The 20,839-nt window shown below is 38.2% G+C and overlaps 3 protein-coding genes across 3 annotated transcripts in view; 2 read left to right on the top strand and 1 right to left on the bottom strand.

Moving 5' to 3' along the window:
• Window positions 1-6,333: 6,333 nt before the first annotated feature.
• On the top strand, window positions 6,334-9,970 carry LOC106160504 (uncharacterized). Its single transcript, XM_013537123.2, has one exon. The coding sequence runs from the start codon at window positions 6,469-6,471 to the stop codon at window positions 9,736-9,738; it is 3,270 nt and encodes a 1,089-aa protein (XP_013392577.2). The 5' UTR covers window positions 6,334-6,468; the 3' UTR covers window positions 9,739-9,970.
• A 1,420-nt stretch (window positions 9,971-11,390) lies between these two features.
• LOC147763056 (uncharacterized) overlaps window positions 11,391-20,839 on the bottom strand; it is a 31,298-nt gene continuing 21,849 nt past the window's right edge. The window contains exons 5-13 of the mRNA XM_087007834.1: window positions 19,721-19,831; window positions 19,174-19,425; window positions 17,008-17,125; window positions 16,530-16,648; window positions 15,895-16,071; window positions 14,856-14,953; window positions 14,356-14,507; window positions 13,932-14,024; window positions 11,391-13,208 (exon numbers count right to left, since the gene is read on the bottom strand). Coding sequence (XP_086863960.1) covers window positions 12,961-13,208; window positions 13,932-14,024; window positions 14,356-14,507; window positions 14,856-14,953; window positions 15,895-16,071; window positions 16,530-16,648; window positions 17,008-17,125; window positions 19,174-19,425; window positions 19,721-19,831 — 1,368 coding nt within the window. The 3' untranslated portion in view covers window positions 11,391-12,960. The remainder of the gene's footprint in view (window positions 13,209-13,931; window positions 14,025-14,355; window positions 14,508-14,855; window positions 14,954-15,894; window positions 16,072-16,529; window positions 16,649-17,007; window positions 17,126-19,173; window positions 19,426-19,720; window positions 19,832-20,839) is intronic.
• The window catches only part of LOC147763043 (RNA helicase MOV-10-like), a 296,407-nt gene continuing 295,689 nt past the window's right edge, over window positions 20,122-20,839 (top strand). The window contains exon 1 of the mRNA XM_087007838.1: window positions 20,122-20,136. The gene's annotated coding sequence lies outside the window, so the exon portion shown is untranslated. The remainder of the gene's footprint in view (window positions 20,137-20,839) is intronic.

The raw sequence follows: 20,839 nt of genomic DNA, 5'->3' as shown, positions 1-20,839 counted from the left end.
AACTTCTCCAAATTCAAAAATTTCCTTCCTAATTGTCATAAATTCAATGCTCATTTACATTAAATAACGTTTACATAAATATTCCACAAGAGAAGAAACGTGTTTTGATTACTCAAACATGTAACTCATCATGTAAAGAATTATATTGAATGTTCGGTGTCATCTTATCTTAACTTTTTATTTGTTTTCATAAGTTTTCATAAAGGCGGGTGACGACAGCACAAATGGAATAAAAAGTCATTGGTTGTTATAAACAGAAGAAGGCGTGTGCCTTCACAGTAGTTTATGTTATGACTCATAATATCTAAAATAATAATCATATCATATCAACACCAAGCGTTCTTCGCCTTCATTAGATCGTGTTAACTGGCGGTTCTAGAATTTTGCTTAGGATATGTACATGCTTGGGGAGGGAGGCAACGATAAATTGTTTGGCCCTCTTTGCTCTGCATCAATTTGAAGATGGATAAATTTTCTGTCATATACAAGACACCGGGAAGAAGTACTTTGTCCATTTATCCCTAGCGTGTCCGCCATTATATCTGGTATGCCATAGTTACTCATTGGAATAACACTCCCGTATAGCTATGGTGAACCACAGCATGCGACTCTAATACTTTATTCACACTTGTGCCATGCTCAAAACATAAACAACCACTTTAATCACTTTCGGCGATTTTAATTTTAACGTTTGACTTCCTTCCTTGTCTACGTAGGTTTCAGATGAATACCCTCTTTTAAAACGCCATAAATACGTAAGTGCAAATTGCCGATTAAACTTCATAAAATATCAGTCTTTGCATCAGCAATGGTGCGCTTTCAAGAGCGCGCAGCACACAAACCACTAACGGCTTAAGCGTGGTAAACAGAATGTATCCTCTTCTTTGATCAACTTTGTAATGGGAGTTCATTAATCGTAAGTTAATCTTACCAAATATAGAGTATATTACCCTAAACTTCAGTAGACACTGATTACAATAATAAGCCCTGTCCAAATACCTGACCATAGGGTGGATGACCTGATTGGGTGCCCGAAACTTTTCTTCGTTTATAATGGATTTGGATATCAAAACGGGACTGTCGTTTCTTTTTCTTGGCGCCTAAGTCGTTATCGATGATACCAATCCAGTTTAAATATGGAAGCTTTGAAGAAAATGAGACAACAGCGTGTTTTAGATATACCTGCAGTTTAAAAAATGTTCACAGCCACTGGAATAAAATTGGAGTCATTTGACTCTCTAGTCAGAGTCCAGCACCCCTTGACCCTCATGGAGTTAATTTGACTCCTATATAAGGGTCAAATTACCCCACTACCAGAGCTTTAGACTCTCTTATCAGAGTCAATCACCCCCTGCTCTCATGGAGTCAATCTGACTCTAAACCCAGAGTCAAATTATCGGGGGCCAGTGTCTGGCTGACCCCTTTCAGCGACTCTTTTCGCTCGCTGGACAGGAAGCTTCGTTTCATTACTTGTGATGGCAGTGAGCAGACGGCGTGGAGAGAACAATTTTTATCATCCTTTGTCAGTATTAACATTACTTTATTGGCCATAGTTGGTTTTATGCATGAACAATTGGTTTTCTGTGTGTTTCTGCGTGCTGAACTCGCGCACTTAATTATTACTGGCTCGGGCTTTCAGTTGCCACACCCTTTATGTGATATGTTGGTATACAGGTCAGCAGGTTTTGTTTCCAGGTTGTAGTTTGACCAACCAATGCATGTCAGTGGAGAGTTATGCTCACTCAGTAGTATATTTGTGGTATATATATATATATATATATATGTGTGTGTCATGCTGTTTATTACCAGATTTACAAACTGCTCGTCATTGCTATTCAAACAAAATATGTTACTGCATGGCCTAGTGGTTTGGGTGTCCCCCTCTGGAGTGAAAGGTCGTAGGTTCGAGCCCGTCCCGAAACAAAACAGTCTGATGTGATATGCTGTTTCTCCCCTTGTCACTGTTGTTGTCAAAATTCCCTTAATATGGGGTCAGGGTGACTCTTTTGTAGAGATAAATCAAGGGATGAAGGGATGTGTGAATGGAGTCAATTGTGACCCTCCTGTGGGGTCTGAGATGGCATTTCTCCATCGGAGTCAACTTAACTCCAATTGGACCAATTAAATCCTGCTGGACTCCAAGTTTGGAGACATTTGGACTCCGATTTTATTCTCAGTGGCGGCAAGCGAGGGGAAATGTTTTGCTTTTCTTTTTTTATCGACAATCTTGAATGCACTGCTGAAAGCCAGTTTAAGCTCTGTTACACCTACATGTACAATGTAGGTCCGTATGAGTACCACACGTGAAATCGATTATACCACCACCAGCTTTGAAGAAAATATGAACCTCTGGCTTGAAGAAACGTTTTTTAAATGTACCTGCAATTTAGATAACTTTTGCTCCTCTTTTTTCACGTGCGATACTCCGTACCGTACTCTTCATGAGTATCGCACGTAAAATCGATCATACACACAGCTTATGAAATCATCCTTTTTCTAGCATGTAAAATTGTTTGATGAACACGTTCAAAACACTTCCTCTCCCTGAGCGTATGCGGACGTTCTCCAAAGTTTGACTGCGTACCCGAGAAGTATATGACATAAGTCTCACAACCCCCTTTCGTTTTTCTGCTTAGGGGCTAATGTAAGACCACTTATACATGTAGCTGTTACTTTCAAGTTTCTTGCCTCTTTTAAAAATACCCAAGCAAGTCCCAGTTTAACAAAAAAATTTGCAAATATGCCGATCACAGGTCGATCACTGAGCATCCATTCTGTTACCAAAGCAGTGCTTGTGTCCCCTGTCTTCAACTACAGCTTGCTCTGACCAACCTCCACCACGTGCTTTGTGCGATTACTTTGAATATGTTCCAAACTTTGCGCTGACCATGGCGTCCACATCGCGAACATTCTTCATACAGTTTTAGAAATCACCGTGCCCCTTTTGAATCGCCAACGGTGACCTGGTTAGTTTCTAGGGCGAACGAAGAATGCACAATGGTCAGCTTCCTGTTTAAAAAAGGGTTTAAGCAAGTTAAAGAATAAAACTTTTATCTACCGATTACTTTACTGTCAGTTTTAGTCTATTTCTGTCCTTAGGTCTTCAAATATTTAAATTTTACCAGTTTTACCCTCCTTGCGATAAGTTTCGTTTACTTATATGTCAACATTTACATACATGTACAGGTCATAAGGGGTCAACTTATGTCAAAGACAACAATTAAATTGATATTTTCGATCGATTACTGCGGCCATAAATGTGATTAACATGAGTTAGCCAGTGACAGTTAAAGGAACATGATAAATGTGAAGATGAAGGTTTAACTGGCAGGATTCATTACTACCTCATTATTGCGTGGTCATCAGATCGTTGTCAATTTAAACCATATACTTCACCATTATGGCTGTCTTTACTCGTCAAGCAGGGCAATTATGCTTGCCGCGTGGGGGTAATGGACTTCAGTAATTAGTGATTATTGACATGGATATCTTGTATCGTATTTGGGCATCCTGTTGATTTTGAAAAGATTTCGTCCCTAAGATTTTAGAATGCAAAAATCATGCTACGTATGCACGTACCTGAAGATGAACCGTTATCAAGGATCTGGACTTTTGCGGATATTTGAGGCATTTCTTGTTGCTTTCCCTACGAGAGGTTTACACATTTTCACGTAAGATTGTATTTTACTATTATCTAGTACATTTGAAAAGGAAATAAAAAATTAGAAGATCTGGTAAAAAAAATCGAGAAATTAAAAAAGAGTCGAAAGACAGCTTCTTTCCGTCATTGCTGGGAAAATCCATGGGACTTCAGTACCAATTTTGGCTATTCTTGCAATAAGATATTTCACAGTCGACAAATATTTATAGTTTTACAATATCGCAACTCTCTATCAAGTTGACGTGTTGGGTTTTGCACCAGCTTGAAGCTAATTATTAGTGTGACTCTGCATTAGAAGTTGATCAGATTCACTTACCAGTATTCTACATCTGGCTAAATTTCATGGTTATAGATAAGGTCACAGGCCAATAATCTGTGAAAAAACAGTAAACCAGTTTAGAGCTCTTTTTTCTTTTCTCACGAAACAAACTCATAGATTACTAGCAATCTGGATAGTTGATGTGGATCAGAAATTGTAGCAAATTCGTGGAATGTCAACAAATTTTTACTTAACTTTTTACATAAAAATGGTTAAAATACTTGTAGTCATGTATATGTTCGTGATCGGTATCTACCCTACCGAACATAATTAGGGATTTCAAACTGTAGTCGCAAACCCTTTCCAAACCCACATAATTTGACTGATGTCAATTGTCGAAAAAGATAGATAATAACTTTTTAATTTCTTTCGTTGACAATTGACTGGTAGATAAATGGTCATTAGGATTAATGGTCTCTGGAAAAGCGTTTATTATGATTAATCACGTAAACATTATCACTCTATTTCATCCGAGAGTTTATAATGATAAGAGTAATGGCCAGAAGAGATAAATCTTGTCGTTGTCAGTTTTCCTGTCTATTTAAACTTGACATTTGTATTTTTGCAGATTGATCTATAAACCGAATCGAATGGCAATTAACAATAAGAATATTACTTTGAATTATCACCTGGCTTCTGAGAGAGGAAAATGATGTCCAATTACACGTCATTTATCTACGTTTCTGGACAGCCTATATATATTTTTGCAGCGAGTATCCACAGTCGTTACTACGATAAAGAAACTAATTGTAGGCAAGGGATGTCACGTCGCCACACCATGTCGCTTCGAACAAAGTTTCTTATGACTGTCTCACTGATAACAAATTGTCAAGGGATGTCATCAGAATTGGGAAACTCTACCAGCAAACCTGGTACCCTAACGATACCGCCACCGACCGTCTCCCCGCTGACAAAAGATCGCTTCTCTTTTAAAAATCAAGAAGACAAGCTCCATCCTGATCTCTACCCGTTAAACCTCATGCAGAAGATTCTTTTGAACAATGACACAACCGAACGACAAAGGTTTGTTGGCGTTCACTTTCAGCATTTTGTCCTAGAGGATTCGCCTGGCTGTGACAAGGACTACGTTGTAATTACAGAAGATCATGCCATTCTTTGGGGACCAGTATGCGGCCGCCAGGAAACCTTCTTGCGTGCCTTCCATGCAAACATCTTCAATGTCATGCTGCTTTTTCAACCAAGGGGGCACTTAGATTTGCTTTTCAGCAGCGATTACGAGGTAGCTGCTACGGGATTTACCGGGGATGTGTTCTACATGCATAATTTCTCATCAGAGGTCAGTTCACCATGTACACATTTCATCGGATTACAATCAGGTTGGATCAAAGCACAGTCAAAACTCTGTCAGTGTAAATTTTACCTAACTGCCCCGGGGGATCGCGTTCTAAATGTCACAATTCAAGTACCTGAAGAGGAAACGTGTGGAGATTTAACTTTTTATGACATTGATGAAGGCGTGGATAAACTGTTGGGAAAACATCACGTGAATAGAACTTCGACAACATTTTCTATTCACGGCACCACGGACCAAATGGTTATTACCCTTTCACCATGTACAGGTTTCCAGGGAGATATTGTCGCAATCTACGATGCCATTCCCCGGGAGAGAGTGGAAAATAAACGTTGTTCTGACGGTTACACACTTTTTGAAGGTTTTTGTTACTCGTTTAAGAATTATCCCAACGTTTCAACCTGGGTGCAAGCAGAACGAGACTGTGTGGCGGAGGACGCCCATCTTGCCAGTATCCAAAGCAGACGTGAGATGCGCTTCCTCAGCAGAATAGCAAACAGAAATGGGGTTCTGAGTCCTTCCACCAACTGCAAAATGACTGGTGGTGTTTTTATTGGGTTACACTCGAGAGTAGTACTGTCAGGGGTAAGTCGATAAGTACCTGTATAATTACGTTCCTAAAATGCAAGAATTGTATACCTGTACCTTAGGACTTTACATTCCAGCAGGATTAAAATGTGTTCGTGGTAATATATCGAGTTTCCCATAGTGTATTCCTAGACAAATTTATGTGTAAGTGATGTGGATATACACCAGTGACTCTAGACAAACAGCCAGTATGGCTGCCTTTTCAAGTTGACACCAGATTTCACAAAGTTTTAGTGCATAAAATTATGTTTACTTTAATTGCATTTGAAACAATCTTGACAAGCCACATGCTAAATAAACAATATATGTCATGTTTTTCATAAAGTAGCGAGACTAGAACGGAACAAGATCGGTATTACGCAAACCAATAATTTTTAATGTTTTCCCTCCCATTTGTATAGTGAATGCAATTGAAATTTTCAGGGAACACCCTTACGCTGGACAGATAAAAATGCCCTTGTATATTCTGAGTGGTACGGACCAGTAAAGTATGGCTACAACGAGCTTGAAATCCCCCAACCCTTAAAGCCCGTTGTAGAAAAGACCCTATTACAACCACTAATAGAGTTTACTTTGGAGTGCACGCTAATGATGCCTTTTCCTCCGAAACGTGAACATTTCCATGGCAAGAGTCGGTGGTCAAATTGGGCAAGAATTCCATGTCAACAACCAATCTGCTGCATGATGTCCGTCTGCAAGAAGTCATCCAAGACGCTGAAAACAGATTCAAATCAATCAAAAAGTAATTTGCCAGAAACCAGCACTTTATTTGAAAATGCAGTGATGCGTAAAGAGTCTTTCACACCAAAACATTACTGCCCCGAGAAATGGGTGTACATCAGCGGTCGGTGCTTTTATTTGTATCGACTGGATAGTTTCGGACTGCTGAATATATCCATAACTGATAAAACAAGATACGTCGCATATTCACAGTCCAGCCACTGGACAAAGGAAGGCAAGAACAGCCTCACTTTTAAAAGTGCAGTAGAAATGTGCAGCTCTTATGGAGGAGCAGTCGCAGTGTTCGATGCTTCTTCGTTTTCGGATAGTAAATACATGCGATATTATCATAGGATCTGGGCTAAAGAAACTCAGTGGGTGAACCAAAGCGCCATTTTAGATACTAGTGATAAACTTACCAATGTGAAAAGATTTTCGGAATTTGTTTTGCCTTGGTTCCGAACCCCATCAGGAAACTGTGCGCTCGTGTCAGTTGCAAGTGACGAGCTAATGTCCAACTCCGTCATGATAATGACTTCTGACTTGTGCTTGTCAGATGCGACACAAGGCTCCCTTTTTGCTCTCTGCGAGACGGCGTTGTTAACAGAAAAACAAGACTGCTCCACACATCAATACCGGTGTAGTGACGGGACGTGCATATCTGTCAGAAATGTTTGTGACGGGGAGAAGAATTGTCTGGGTGGAGAGGACGAATTTAACTGCTTTTGTGGTTCAGATAGCTTTCGCTGCACGAACGAATCGTGCATTCCTATAAGTAAGGTGTGTGATCGCGTCTATGACTGCACAGACGGAAGTGACGAAGATTGGTGTTTATTTCCTGTTTACAGTGATCAACATTACAGATGCCAAAATGGACAATGCAGCAACATATCCCTAATATTTGAAAGAAACCCTACTACTACTGAAAACCCTAACAGACACCCTCCGTCTCCTCGACATCCGGGGCCGTGTGATAACAGAGTCCAGTGCTTCGCAGGGCCATGCATGCATATTAACACTAAGGATGACAGGTACCCGGACTGCCCAGGTTTATCACAAGAGGATGAGCCCATCGAAGCCATTCCTTATGCCAAGGAAACCAGCTGCGAATCCAGCACATTCAGCCAACAAATCAACTTCACATATTGCCCATCTCTAGACCAAATCAGATGTACCCCTGGTCATACCCACTGCTTTCCTCGTCATTTGGCCTGTATTCACGATAAAGTGCAACAGAAAGCGTTAAATGATTGTAGACATTTTGAGCATCTTCAACAGTGCCAGACGTATGAATGCCCCAGTATGTTTAAATGTCCGAACACATACTGCATTCCATTGCGCCAGGTCTGCGACGGGGAAAAAGATTGTCCTCGCGGGGAAGACGAGGATAATGCAAGATGCACCAATTATACGTGTCCAGGACATTTTCGGTGTAGAGGAGAACGCCAGTGTGTGCACCAGAGTGAAGTTTGCAATGGTGTAGTGAATTGTAAACACTCGAATGACGACGAAGCTTTCTGTGACATAAATGCAACCTTATCCAATGGTTGCAAGCACAAAGGATACTTTTTGGACTGCACGGGGAAAAGATTAAGTTCCATACCTAAGTATTCTCCTGATATTAGGGGGCTGGATTTTGCCAGAAACAATTTGTCTCTTTGGAGTAAAGCGTTTAAAGGATACTTTTTATTAGTGAGACTCGATATCAGTTTCAACAATTTGAAAACGATTCCGCCTAGGGTATTCTTACACTTAAGAAATGTTTTATATCTAGATCTTTCGTACAATCGGATAGCAGCTTTTGCTTCCGATGTCTTTACTGGAATGATCAACCTTCAACACTTGATTCTTGAAGGAAACTCTCTGCAAATGATTGAACCCGGTGCATTTGAAGGCTTAGGAAGCTTAAGGATTTTGAACCTCAGCTTCTTTAATATCAACGTTTTGTCAAGAGATACTTTCAGAGGCTTGGAATCTCTTTCTGTTCTTAACATAAGCCATAATGCATTATCGTCCGTGGCAGACGGTGCATTCAGGGGACTGCCAAGACTTAAGGTTTTAGATATATCAGGTAACAAGGACGCTCTGGTAGAACCTGAGGCATTTGTAGAGCTTAGCGCAGAGACACTGAAGTCCGATCAATTTGGTATTTGTTGCCTGGCTCAGCGGAAGGGTAATGTTGGCGTTTGTTTTCCCCCAAAAGACGAGTTCTCCTCCTGCTCTGACCTGTTGCAAAATCAATTTCTGCAGGTGTCCATCTGGGTTATGGGAATTTTAGCATGCTTGGGTAATGCAGTCGTGCTCATATATTGGCTAAGATATAGAGACTCTGCTGCCTCTAGTATATTGGTCATGAATCTTGCCTTGTCGGACCTCTTGATGGGGGTTTACCTTGTCATTATAGCCGCAGCCGACACTAGCTACCGTGGTTTTTACGCCTCTCAAGCCACCAAATGGATGTCTAGTGGTCTGTGTAAATTTGCAGGATTCCTGTCCATGGTTTCCAGTGAAATGTCTGTGGTGATCTTAGTTTTGATCACGACAGATAGACTGGTGTCTATTGTATATGCCATGAAGATTCAAAAGATGGACACGAAGGCGAGCTTATTGATGACTGGTCTCAGTTGGGTCGTAGTTGTTATGGTAAGTACAGTCCCTCTTATTGAAGTCGGTTACTTCAAAGATTTTTACGGACATAACTCGGTCTGTTTGCCGTTCACGTTGAGCAGGGTTGAGTTCGGGGGCAGGGAATACGCCTACGTAATATTCGTATTTTTCAATTTTACTGCCTTTCTTTTCATCTCTTCTGCCTATGTTGCCATTCTGAGACATGTCTATCAATCGAGGAAGCAATCTGGGAGAGAAGAGACACATAGGGATGTGCAGTTATTAAAAAGGGTCTCTCTGATTTTGATAACCGACTTTTTGTGCTGGGTCCCAGTTACGGTGCTTGGGATTTTGAGCATGGCAGGCGTCCCAATTAATCCTGAGGTCTCAAGTTGGGTCGCAGTCTTTATCTTACCTGTCAACTCCGCCATGAACCCGATATTATACACTCTTGCCAATATCAAGATATGTGGGAAACTAAAGAAGAAAAAACGAGAAACCCAGATGCAAACCAGGAACACATGCTTGTGAGAACACTATGTGAGTCATTCCGAAGAATATGCTCACCTGATTCACTTGATAATATATACCATCTTTCCGGACTGTAGCCTCGATTTAAGGATTAGTCTTTGTGATACGATAACGCACAGTGAATGCCTATCCCGGGAAGTTGATTTGGGTTTGCTGAAATCATAATGGAAAAAGGAATCACAATTCATCAGCCATCATATACGATACATGGTGTATCAAGGGAGCAGATTCAGCAATCAAATTTATTTTCACGAATTAACATCCTCCCCCGACCCCCCCAAAAAAAAAAAAAAAAGATTCAGTGGAACCGTATTGTGTTAGAAAAGATTGTGTCGAATTTAAAACGTTACCATCAGGTTATTGTGCAAACTTGTCCTCTTGTAAAACAAAAGAAAAATATGTTATTCTTTTTATACTTTTACGGTGGTTTTTGTGTCTGTATCATTTGTTCCTGGCATAAAAATTCAGTCTTTGATTCTTTTCGGTCGGAACTGTGTATTTAGTTTCCATCTTATATTATTCTTTTTGTGTATTTTCATCATTGTATAAAAGATCTTAGTGGCCTAGCACTACTACAAGTGCCGCCACTGAGGTATTACTGTTGAGGAACACAGCAATTCCTCTATCCTCAAGGTAACTTCTATGTATATATATCCAGTAGATGAGTCCCAGTTTGAACGTGACACGGTATCTCTTCTCGAACACTTGTGAGTTAAACTCTATTTCCGTGATCACAAATCAAGAATCGGGAATTAATCTAAGGCTATTTTGATGAGTAATGGCCCCTTATTACGAATTGATACCACTAATTAATTCTTAAAGCTTGATATTGTACTAGTATGTATTAATAAAATTATTTTGCTTTTAAATGCAGTCAGCCAAACAGTAATTCTTTGTTATCTCATTGCTGGCTTTCACGTTTTTAACGTTCGATTATACAGCCGTCAATCAAGTGAATTTGATTGAAAGAATATAAGATTTCAAACTTAATGTACGGTTGGCCAGCTATTGGTAGGTAAGGTGAGTTGAATAATTGGTTTTGATCTTTTTTTGTTGTTCTAAAGGCTTTTTTTCAAATCATAAAAGGTTACTTTATCTCTGACATTTGCCACGAGCGCCGTGCGATGAAATCGTATACTATTTTAGTCACTGAGGCGTATAATATAGCATGTTTTCCCGTAAAACTCCGTCCAGTCCAGACGGCCAAGTCTTTTTGAAATCCTTTGGCGAAATATGAGAATTGGCTTCTCCACTCGGTCGTTAACGATCATAAAAAATGCAGTTCTCTATAGGTTGCCTTGGAGAAACAGTAAAATCTCAGCTTGTGCGGCAACATTAACACCAGCCAGACAGGGAGATATCCATGCGCCCCTTACACTCCACTCTCCCTGACCACTCAAACAATCAGTGAAACTGAGAAAGTAAGTATTCTTGACACTTTTTCTTGACAGATCGAGATATTTAGTTTGAATCGGGAGGTGCGTCCCCAGTGTTGAAAGGCATGCAAATATTCAGCGGTTGTTTGTTTAAACCACGTAAACGTTGTGACGTTCTGCCCAAAGCCACGCCGTTTTGCTGTATGTAATGATCACAAATGAACCCTACAGGTACATGTAATTCCAAGTACGACGGAATTAAAGAAAACAACGACATTATGAACATAAAGCAATTCATTTATTGATCGTATCACAACATGTTACATCCGTACAGATAATATCACTACATTTACCAGTGCTCTTTTCCGTGTAAAATATCTTCCTTATCCTACCGGTACCTATTTAACATTATGCGTGCACTATTTGTTTGGAAATTATATGTTAAATGTAGATATTTCAGGCTTACGCATAAGTTAAAATCATTAATCAACACTATTCAATGTTAATCACTTATCCGCTTCATTTCTTTTTATTAATGGGACCTTCATCGGCCAAATTTCGAACATCATGCTTGAGTTTGTTCTATTCCTTTAACTGACATGCCTTATTACTTAAATTGGCTTAGATTAAGGAGACATACTTTATACATGTGTGTGAAGATCAAACGTGAAGTGATGACATTGAGTTACTATTATATTAAGAAAATCTGTGTTTCTAGTGCCTAAATTATGCATTAAAAATAATGAAGAAAAAAGTTAAAAGAAGCCTACACACTTATTTGACTTATATTGCCTATAAATAATGCTGTTTGTTTAAAAAATCAACAAATGCAAAAAAAAAAAAAAAAAAAAAACATTGAAATATTGATAAATCACATTTCTATAGAAATGGACATGGTGTAGATGAGGACGGATATGCACACAAAAATAGTGCTTTAAGTTTATAAACAAAATATAAATGCATATATCAAGTATAAAGTCCAGTTGTTAGTGACATTAATTGGACGGAATAAAAGCAGTCAAACAGTAACAATCCTGTAACATGTATAAGTTAAATACATTAAAACAATGACTGTATTGCATAATTTCAAGAAAAATAATTAAGTTTAGTCTTATTTTCTTTGGGAAAGTCATACATCTTATACAGGTACATAACACAGCAAAGAGAGAGTTGAAAAAATCTGTAATTGACATTGTCCAAAAATTCTTATATCACAGCTATATAAATTGAAATTAATAAATATCACTGTTTTTGGAAAATCTTAATAAATATGGAATGTTCAATCATAAAGCATTTGCCTCTATCTAAAAATAAAAAGCTTTCAACATGCGTATATTTACCCTCAGATGAATGTTCCCTATTAAGTACTCTAAAACAGAGATCAACCAAGGCACAATCATGTAGTTCTAGTCCTAAATGCTTCTGCCAAATACTACTACCAAATTGTGAACATAATATATATCAACCCTTACATATATTTATAAGTGATGGAAAGAGATCAGCCTTAAAAAAAGGAGGAAAACTCTCACCCTCCAGAAACGTTCCCTTTCTTAAAATTTTATTCAGCCTTCAGCAGCTTTCAAACTTCTTGTTTGAGTAATGAGGTGATTCTCTAGAGGGAGGGAACTTTCTATCCCAGATTTGTGGTTGAAAATTACAATCAAGCAGAAATATCACAACATTAATTGCGTAAGCACACTTGTAAAATCAAAATTTTGGGAATAATGAATAGTTCAACATCAGAACCTCTTGCTTAAATAATTATACTTCCACAAAGTCACATCCTCATATGACACTGACAAAATCAGCCAGGCAACAACTGTTGTTGACTTTGAGGATTATATAATTACATTATCACACACGCTTTGCTCTTCTTCTCCCCATTTCCTTCACTTTGTGCCTGGGCAGGTGCCTGAGCAGGTGCCTGACCATTACTCTCCTGGGCCACAGAATTGTTCTTTTTGGCCTTTGCATATGATCCAGCAACTCTGGCAGCAGCTTGTGAAGCTTTCAGCTTTCTGGTAGATTTTTTCTTTTCCAATTTCTTTAGTGAGGCGGGACCATTGACCGTCACGTGATCAGCAATTCTAGGAGCTAGAAGTACAGAAAGTCAAAATTGGATCAATTTTGGATTCTAAAGAATATTTTTTGATACATATTGACTGCTTTATTTCAGGGTTCACTGATTATAATTTCCATAGCATGAAGGTTTAGGTGCCACTCATATTGATGGGTCTGTAACTGCCTAATAAATGTTGAAACACATGGTACTTGAGTATGTATGTTCAGACTTGAGGAAATGCAACTGAACAGAGCAGAAGTATTATATAAAATATGCCCTATTACCACAAGAAAGTTTTATTTGGTATAGATACCACTTTCCTAAATGACTGTTTTGTGGGGCAGCTTCTCTGCTGAATTGATCTGATATATCTAAGTCATTAGAGTGTCTGCTTGAAACAGTTAAAACTATAAAGTACAGATTGAAAGGATCTATTAAGAATTTAAAGTCTTTATTTCAGTATATCTATACTATAACATTTAGCTCTTTTCTAGTTGTTTGGTCTATTGTGTGGCCTAGGTCGCATTCAGAACGGTGGACTAACAAGTCTGCAGATCAAATATGGCCAACCCACTTGTATACCTCCCCATGGGGAATCTATACAGTGTCTATTAATGGATTTTAGTGGGTCATCACCATACTTGACCCGCGGACTGCTTAGTCCACTGTTCTGAATGCGGCCGCGAAACACAAACTAAGGCTAATTCTTAAATAATGGTTATGTAATGACAATGCATCAGATCAATGTTGTTTACCTTGCAGGTCCTGGGCAGTGATTTTCAGGGCGCTGGCTGCATCCTGTCCCTGGGTGTGTCTGGCCTGTACAGTTTCCTTGTATTTAGAATCCGCTGAAATTAGACCATTTTGACGTTTTATCCATATTTTCTTTACTTTTTTTAAGCATCAGTTAAACTGCAAATATGTTGGTGACTTTGATACATGTAGTATACTGTCAAGATGCAGAGGATTGCCTATAAAATTAATTACTGAATCATGTTAAAATAACATTAATTGTAAACTTCGTGAAAGGAAACCAAAGCAGATCTCTTTGTAAGCCAAATATAATAATGGTGCTGTACCTTCTTATCATTTTTTAAAAATAATTTTCTTTAAGAACACTAAAATATTGTTGTAATTGTATCATTTTGGCATGGTAGAGTGCATCAATTTTCAAATCACCTTTGATGAGCTGCATTGTTTCTTCATCACATTTCGAGTACGGCAACACAGCATCTTTGGCTGTTGCCAGGTCGCTGTTCAAGATAGTTATACGAGGTCCGTCTGCATGCTTGGGACATAACCAGCGCATTTTACCACTGGGCAGCAAACATCTAAAACAAGACATGATATTATTTAAGTAGAAGTAGAAATATCCTATGTGAGGATACACTTTATGGAAAATGTAATTATACATTTTTTAAATGTATATATGTTAAATCATATGACATATGATCATTACTGAATCATTACTGAATGATCATATGTCAAAAGAATACCAAAATAATTGATCTTAATTTAATGACTTGTTTGCATAAGCACTTCAATCACCAAAGCTGTACATAATTTGTGATTACTTTAAGTAAACTATAACAAATTTTCAGTACTCCTCCCCCCACAGAACACCCAGAGAATTCAGAGCATTTTCTCCTATAGCCTTCACTATTTTCTGCAGTACCAACCTTTTCAAATGTCCTCTGACTTTATGCACATCATTCTTCATCACCTCTTCACGGAAATGTTTGAAGGCCTTGGCAAAGCCGGAAGTGTCTGTTCCTTTCTGTAATTATACAGATAAATAACAGATACATTTAAATTTATTACTCATACTACTAGTATATGATACAAAACTTACAATGTGAAAAAAATCTAATGCCATTACATGTAAGTCATCAGAATCATGTCTGAATGAATAAATTAAATTCTAATCTTTAAGGGAGATTTGGGAAGAGTGATACAGCTTTGTCAAACCACATAGGTCATAATTCAAATATCTTCTGTCTGTCCATAGTTAAAATTCTCGTAAATGGTTTCATTTTTATATGATCAACATTTCCTATTCGCCATATGTGGATCGACCTGGTTTAGTAATAGCCAAGTGTGCAAAACCAGAAGATAGAAAGGAAATATTCTAAGCCAAAAATCTGCTAAAAGACTCGAGGAACTTCAAAAATGTGTACATAGAAGAATTTACAACTGTGGAGCAACGTAGAAAAAGTAACAATATCTGTGCAACAGTGAATCACATTGATTCAGGGAAGGGGAAAATCCACATAAGAGGGACCTCCGTGATGCTTGACCACAATGATAGTAGGACAGGCAGGCAGTGACAATGATGGTAGGACAGGCAGGCAGAGTGACAACGATAGCAGTATGGGCAGGCAGAGCGACAATGATAACAGGACAGGCAGGAAGAAGAGTAACAACGGAAGACAAACAAGGACTTCCAATCAGGATGAACATGCAATTCTGTCATCCATAATAGAACAAGAGTTGAAAATTATAGGATTAGCGGAGACACAGTTGTGCTCCAGTAAATGTGACAATATCGGTATCAACGGCTATATTTGGTTAGGCCAGAATAGGCCAATGCACAAGAGGGCTAGGTCTGGCTCTGGAGGGGTAGGATTTTTAATTATTAAGAAACTTATAAATGATTTTAATGTTACTGTACTAGATGACTCTTCTGATGGCATTCTTTGGATACAAGCAAGTGCCTACCAGCTCAATGTCTCTGACAAACTCCAGTGCCTCGTCCGAGCCCCCCATACAGGTCAGGTTGACCCCACTGTGTTTGAGAACGGCATTCATTCTGGCCAGATAGGCTGCCGAGTTGGCTATAAACTTCTCCTGGTCTTTCAGCTTCAGGAGGATAGGTGGCCCACTCAAGTGCCAGCCCTGAAAATTAGACAAAAATTTTTAATTAATTTGAACTATGAAGGGGGACTTTTAAATCTTATTGTGCATGTTAGACATAAAGTAACCTACACAGTAAATTTTATTATAATCCCATCATTTAGATGATATTTTGTACAATAGTGTCCTTTATCATTTAAATGTATAATCTTATATACAAAAAAACCATAATACTACTGTGACAGTTCAAAGTTAAGTTTTCGAAAAAAAATATCATGGTATTTAAATTATACCTTTAATCATACTTTCACACCAGACTGAACTGGTGAAAGTGTAGTGATAAATACCCTATCTGATTCAGTTACAGAAATCTACAAATAATACTTAACTTTTTGCTGCATGAAATAACACCTAAGGGGGAGTGAAAAAAGCAGACCTATGATTTTATTGTATTGGAACTTAAGAAAATGTAAATAAATAAATAAACCCAGTGTCTCTACCTGTTCATATTCACAGAGTATCTTGCACACAAGCTTGCGGTGCTGGCCAGTTTGATCATCGGGATCACTGACAGGTGGCTGAAGATTGACCATACTCTTCTTGATGGCCTCAGCATGACCTTAAATTCCAACAACATTTTTTAGAAACTTGTAATCAATAAGTGAAGAAAATGAAATAAATTATGTCCCCTTAAAATAAAATGTTCACAAATACATAATATATAATAATATTATCTTTTGAAACCCTGCTAGAAACATTGGAGTTTTTGGAAGGTTAATTATCTAATTAACAAGTTTTTAATCATCACAATCACTTGGCATTAAAAAAATTTTATCACCACACATCATAAAATTCCTCATCATCTCTTTTTCTTTTAAGTTAACTCACTGAACCACATGTAATAAAAGAAGCAAATCAAGGCAAGTTCATCAAAAAACAGAAAAAAAAGTTTCCAAATTAAAAAAAAGTGCACTGTACCTTCCAGGTCCACATAGTCCAGTACACACAGTTTTGGGTACGGCATGATATCAAGATTGATGGCATGGTGGACTTCAATAAACCTCATCAGCTTTCTCTGGATAAGCTCAAACTCCTCCTAAGAAAGTAGATATAATGACGACGACGATGATGATGATCATCATTGCCAGAAACACAGGACAGAGTTCAAGGTCTCATTTCAAAGAAGAATGAAATAATGTTAGCCTCAACTTTACAACTGAAAAATGCAGTCTAATTTGACACATAATCAATCAGTAGAAAGTATTGAACAATGAGTAAGAAATGGCTCAAATATTAGAGAGACAGGCACTACAATTAAGATCTATCCTGGATTAAAGTAGCCTAAAAATAGTCAGACTCAGTCTCAAAACATGGAGCAACTTCCAAGTACTAAGTTGTTTTATAAAGTGAGGCTAAGAGGGTATATACATGCACAGGTAAAAGATGTGAAGTAAGATCTAGAAATACCTGTTACAGAAGGAAAGAAGGCTACAGCTAGTAGTGTCTGTTGAGAGGAAAATGAGAAGGAAAACAGTTGCTAGTGACTCCACCTTGGGAGAATATAAAAAACTATCATACATGTTTTTTAAACAAATTTTAATTTTAATTAATTTCAATTTTAATTAATCTTAAAAAATCAATAGATTAACTCATAAAAATATATGGTTTTTGTTTAGCAACAAATAATTCATTATCTTTAAAAAAGATCCAAGTGCTGTGTAATTTTGATTTTATAATAATAAGAATTTTATCCCCTGTTAGGCCACACTTTTTTATTTTTATGGATGACATCCTCTGGGGACCCCGAAATCGGTGCGAGAGGGCGATAAAAAAGTCCAAAAAAAAAAAAAAAAAAAAAAAAATTCTGCTTAAATAAAGGAATGCTGTCAGTGCACAGATGGAAACACAAATTTACCACAGAAACACGTATCAAACTAACAATATGTCTTTATCCATGAATGCTCTCAAAATATTAAAGCATTGTGAACACTTCGTAAAAGGTAAAAAAAGTCATGAATAGATATGCTGCATATTACCAAATCTATTTAAGGTTATTTCATGCATTTTGTTGGTATAGCAATCAATAAAACAAATATCAAACAAACAGTGTGTCTTTATTTGTATTCTCAGAATATATTTAAGCATAATGAACACTTCACAGATATGTTAAAAATAATGATGCAAGGATATGCCTAATACTAACAAATCCATTAAAAGTCATTTCGGTCGATGCCATTTTGTCTACTTGGACTCACACGAAGCACCCAAACTGTCGGGTGGCCTGTCCGACCTTCAGCCCACCAAATACCCCGACGCCGTTGTCAACCTTTTTTTCGCTACAAAAAACCTGGTATGTATGCTGCTTTGGACAGAATGTCACTGAAATGTTCCGGGCGATAATCCCTGGCCACCGCCAGCCTTTCGTATAATTGTAAAAAGATGATATCTCCATGCCCAAAATTAATGGCATACCAATCCAAAAAGACGGCCCCCGTTCTCTTTATGACTTTATTGACGTGTAATTTGAAAGTAATCCTAGAGATGAATTTGACGGCAAAGCTGATATATTTCATAATATATTTCTGACATAATACCAGTGTGAAATTCGTTATGCGCTGTCAGCAGAGACTGGGCGTGTAGGTCAAACCTGGTAAACTGATTATGAAATAAGACATAATTATCCGTTTGTATAGTTATTTATATTAATAATATGATAATCTATATTTATTTATCTATTTTTTTGTCTGTGCTATGTTATAGTGACTAGTATTGTTATTGATTGTACCTTGCATGTAAAGGTGTTTGTCAATTAAGAATCTGAATCTATTTCCACGTGGTGATAATGCGCATGGGCAGAAAGCTCATTTTCCAGCAATTTCAATAACGACATTTGCGACAACCGACTTCTTTGGGGGTGATTTTTTTTTTTTTTTTAAGAATGGATGAAAATCGGTGCGCGCGCAGGATGTCATCAATAAAAATAAAAAAGTGTGGCCTTATAGATACAATCACTGCAGTGCATGTACTGGGGCCATTTCATGTGAATGTGGCATTTCATAAAAATTTCAAACTTCAAAATTGTAAAATGAAACATTTATTTCATCGGGCTTCGAACCCACCCCTAAAATGTTGCAATTTTATCACCTGGAAAGAGATAATTTTCTCTTGTTTCTGTCGTTTCTCCACTGCTGGTGTATGATCTGCAGCTTCTGCAGGTTGGGCCTTGACAGCTTCTTTCTTTTCCATTTCCTCCTTCACCTGAGCAATTTTGTCTTGTATTTCCTGCAGGAACATTGGTGGATATTCCTTCAGATTATCCTGAAAGTTGAACTTGGGGGGAAGAGTATTCTTCTCACTTGTGTCAGAGGCCTGTCCACGCACTAGAAGGATGCTGACCTAAGATATCAAACAGATCAACTTTAAATAACCTCCCTAAAAACTGTGCACATGTCACATCAAAATATGTATGTTGCCAGAATTTATATTTTTCAGACATTATTTTACTGATAAATAGAAGTCAAGAATGCAGTCTTACAAAGCAATTCAGAAGTAACATACAAAGCATGATAAATAAGGATTGATATGCAAAGGACTTAAATTCAACAGACTTTAAGAGAAAACCTGAAAAAAACAGCCATGGAGAAAAAACTGCTTATAAAAATGTTAAAATGAGACTTCTCTCTTTACAAACCTCACTGCTTTCCCATTCGTTCTTAGTTCCCACCACACACGCCACGAGAGGCTTGCATAAGTTCAGCATGGCGAATCTTAGCTCCATCATGCAGTTAGGTGAGTTGGCATACTAAAATAGATATTAGTTCTATTCAATATAAATATATGGGGGTGGGGAGGGGGGAAGCAGATCTACGGTAATGTGCCATGAATTTCGAACAGCAGAAAATAATTAAATTTGGGAAAAAATCGTTCTGGCCGAAATTCATGAAATGGAGGTGCTCAGAACTTCCGAAAGTTTGAATTTCATGGAATTCTGTCAATTTTGACCGGAAGTTGTCTCTTCTTTGCTAGGCCTTCAGTTATCTTCTCCCGACGTTCTATTTAGAGTTACCATAATGTATGATGTGTGAGTGTCGGTAATTGCGACCAAAGGTATACACGTACTTTCACCCGATCACTGTTTATGGCCCATAGATAGAGCAGTACTGTTGTCTAGGGCTGCAAAACAGCATCGTTATCAGTAGTGTCGTTTTTCAAAAGCGATTCTGGCAGCCAGAAACTAGTGTCGTTTTTCAAAAACAATCCTGGCGCTCAGAACGGGAGTGGACGGAGGGAGAGACGGCCGACGATTAGCGTCTGCCATGGCCAGATAACCTTTACTATGGAAGCTTAGTGTTACCGTTGCTCCTTTCCGTGCACTGAAACCGAGACGACAGCCGATCAGTGTCTATGGCGCACGTGCAGGTAGCCTTCATCTGCGATAAGTGTCTTCTGCGTCAATGTACGCATTTGAAAAGCGTGTACGTTTTGTCATTGCAACCATCTTCAAACAAACGCGAGAGATAGGTAATCTAGAGTAAACCGAAAAGGCAGTTTTTATATTCGTTCGAGGGACTGGAAGATCGTCAGTGGGAGATAGTGAGTGATCTGAGCATGACAATAAGCCAATTTCCACACTAGTTCAAGGGACTTCGTTACTATATTCGTCAGCAAGAGATCGTCAGCGATCCGAGCAAGCATAGAAGCTTGGATTTTTTTGTCCATGCTAGAAGGCAATTTTCATGTAGTCAGCAGGATATGGTTTGCTGGTTTGCGACAGGGGCGTAACCAGGCAAACGCACGGATACACTGTGCG

The sequence above is a fragment of the Lingula anatina genome, chromosome 3 (assembly GCF_051362555.1).
Source record: "Lingula anatina isolate TDL-2025a chromosome 3, LinAna3.0, whole genome shotgun sequence".
In the NCBI taxonomy this organism is placed as follows: domain Eukaryota; kingdom Metazoa; phylum Brachiopoda; class Lingulata; order Lingulida; family Lingulidae; genus Lingula; species Lingula anatina.
This window is presented reverse-complemented; position numbering and strand designations above follow the sequence as displayed.

Bases quoted from the DNA above. Each gene is read 5' to 3' on its own strand.
- LOC106160504 (XM_013537123.2), top strand. From the start codon at position 6,469: ATGATGCCTTTTCCTCCGAAACGTGAACATTTCCATGGCAAGAGTCGG.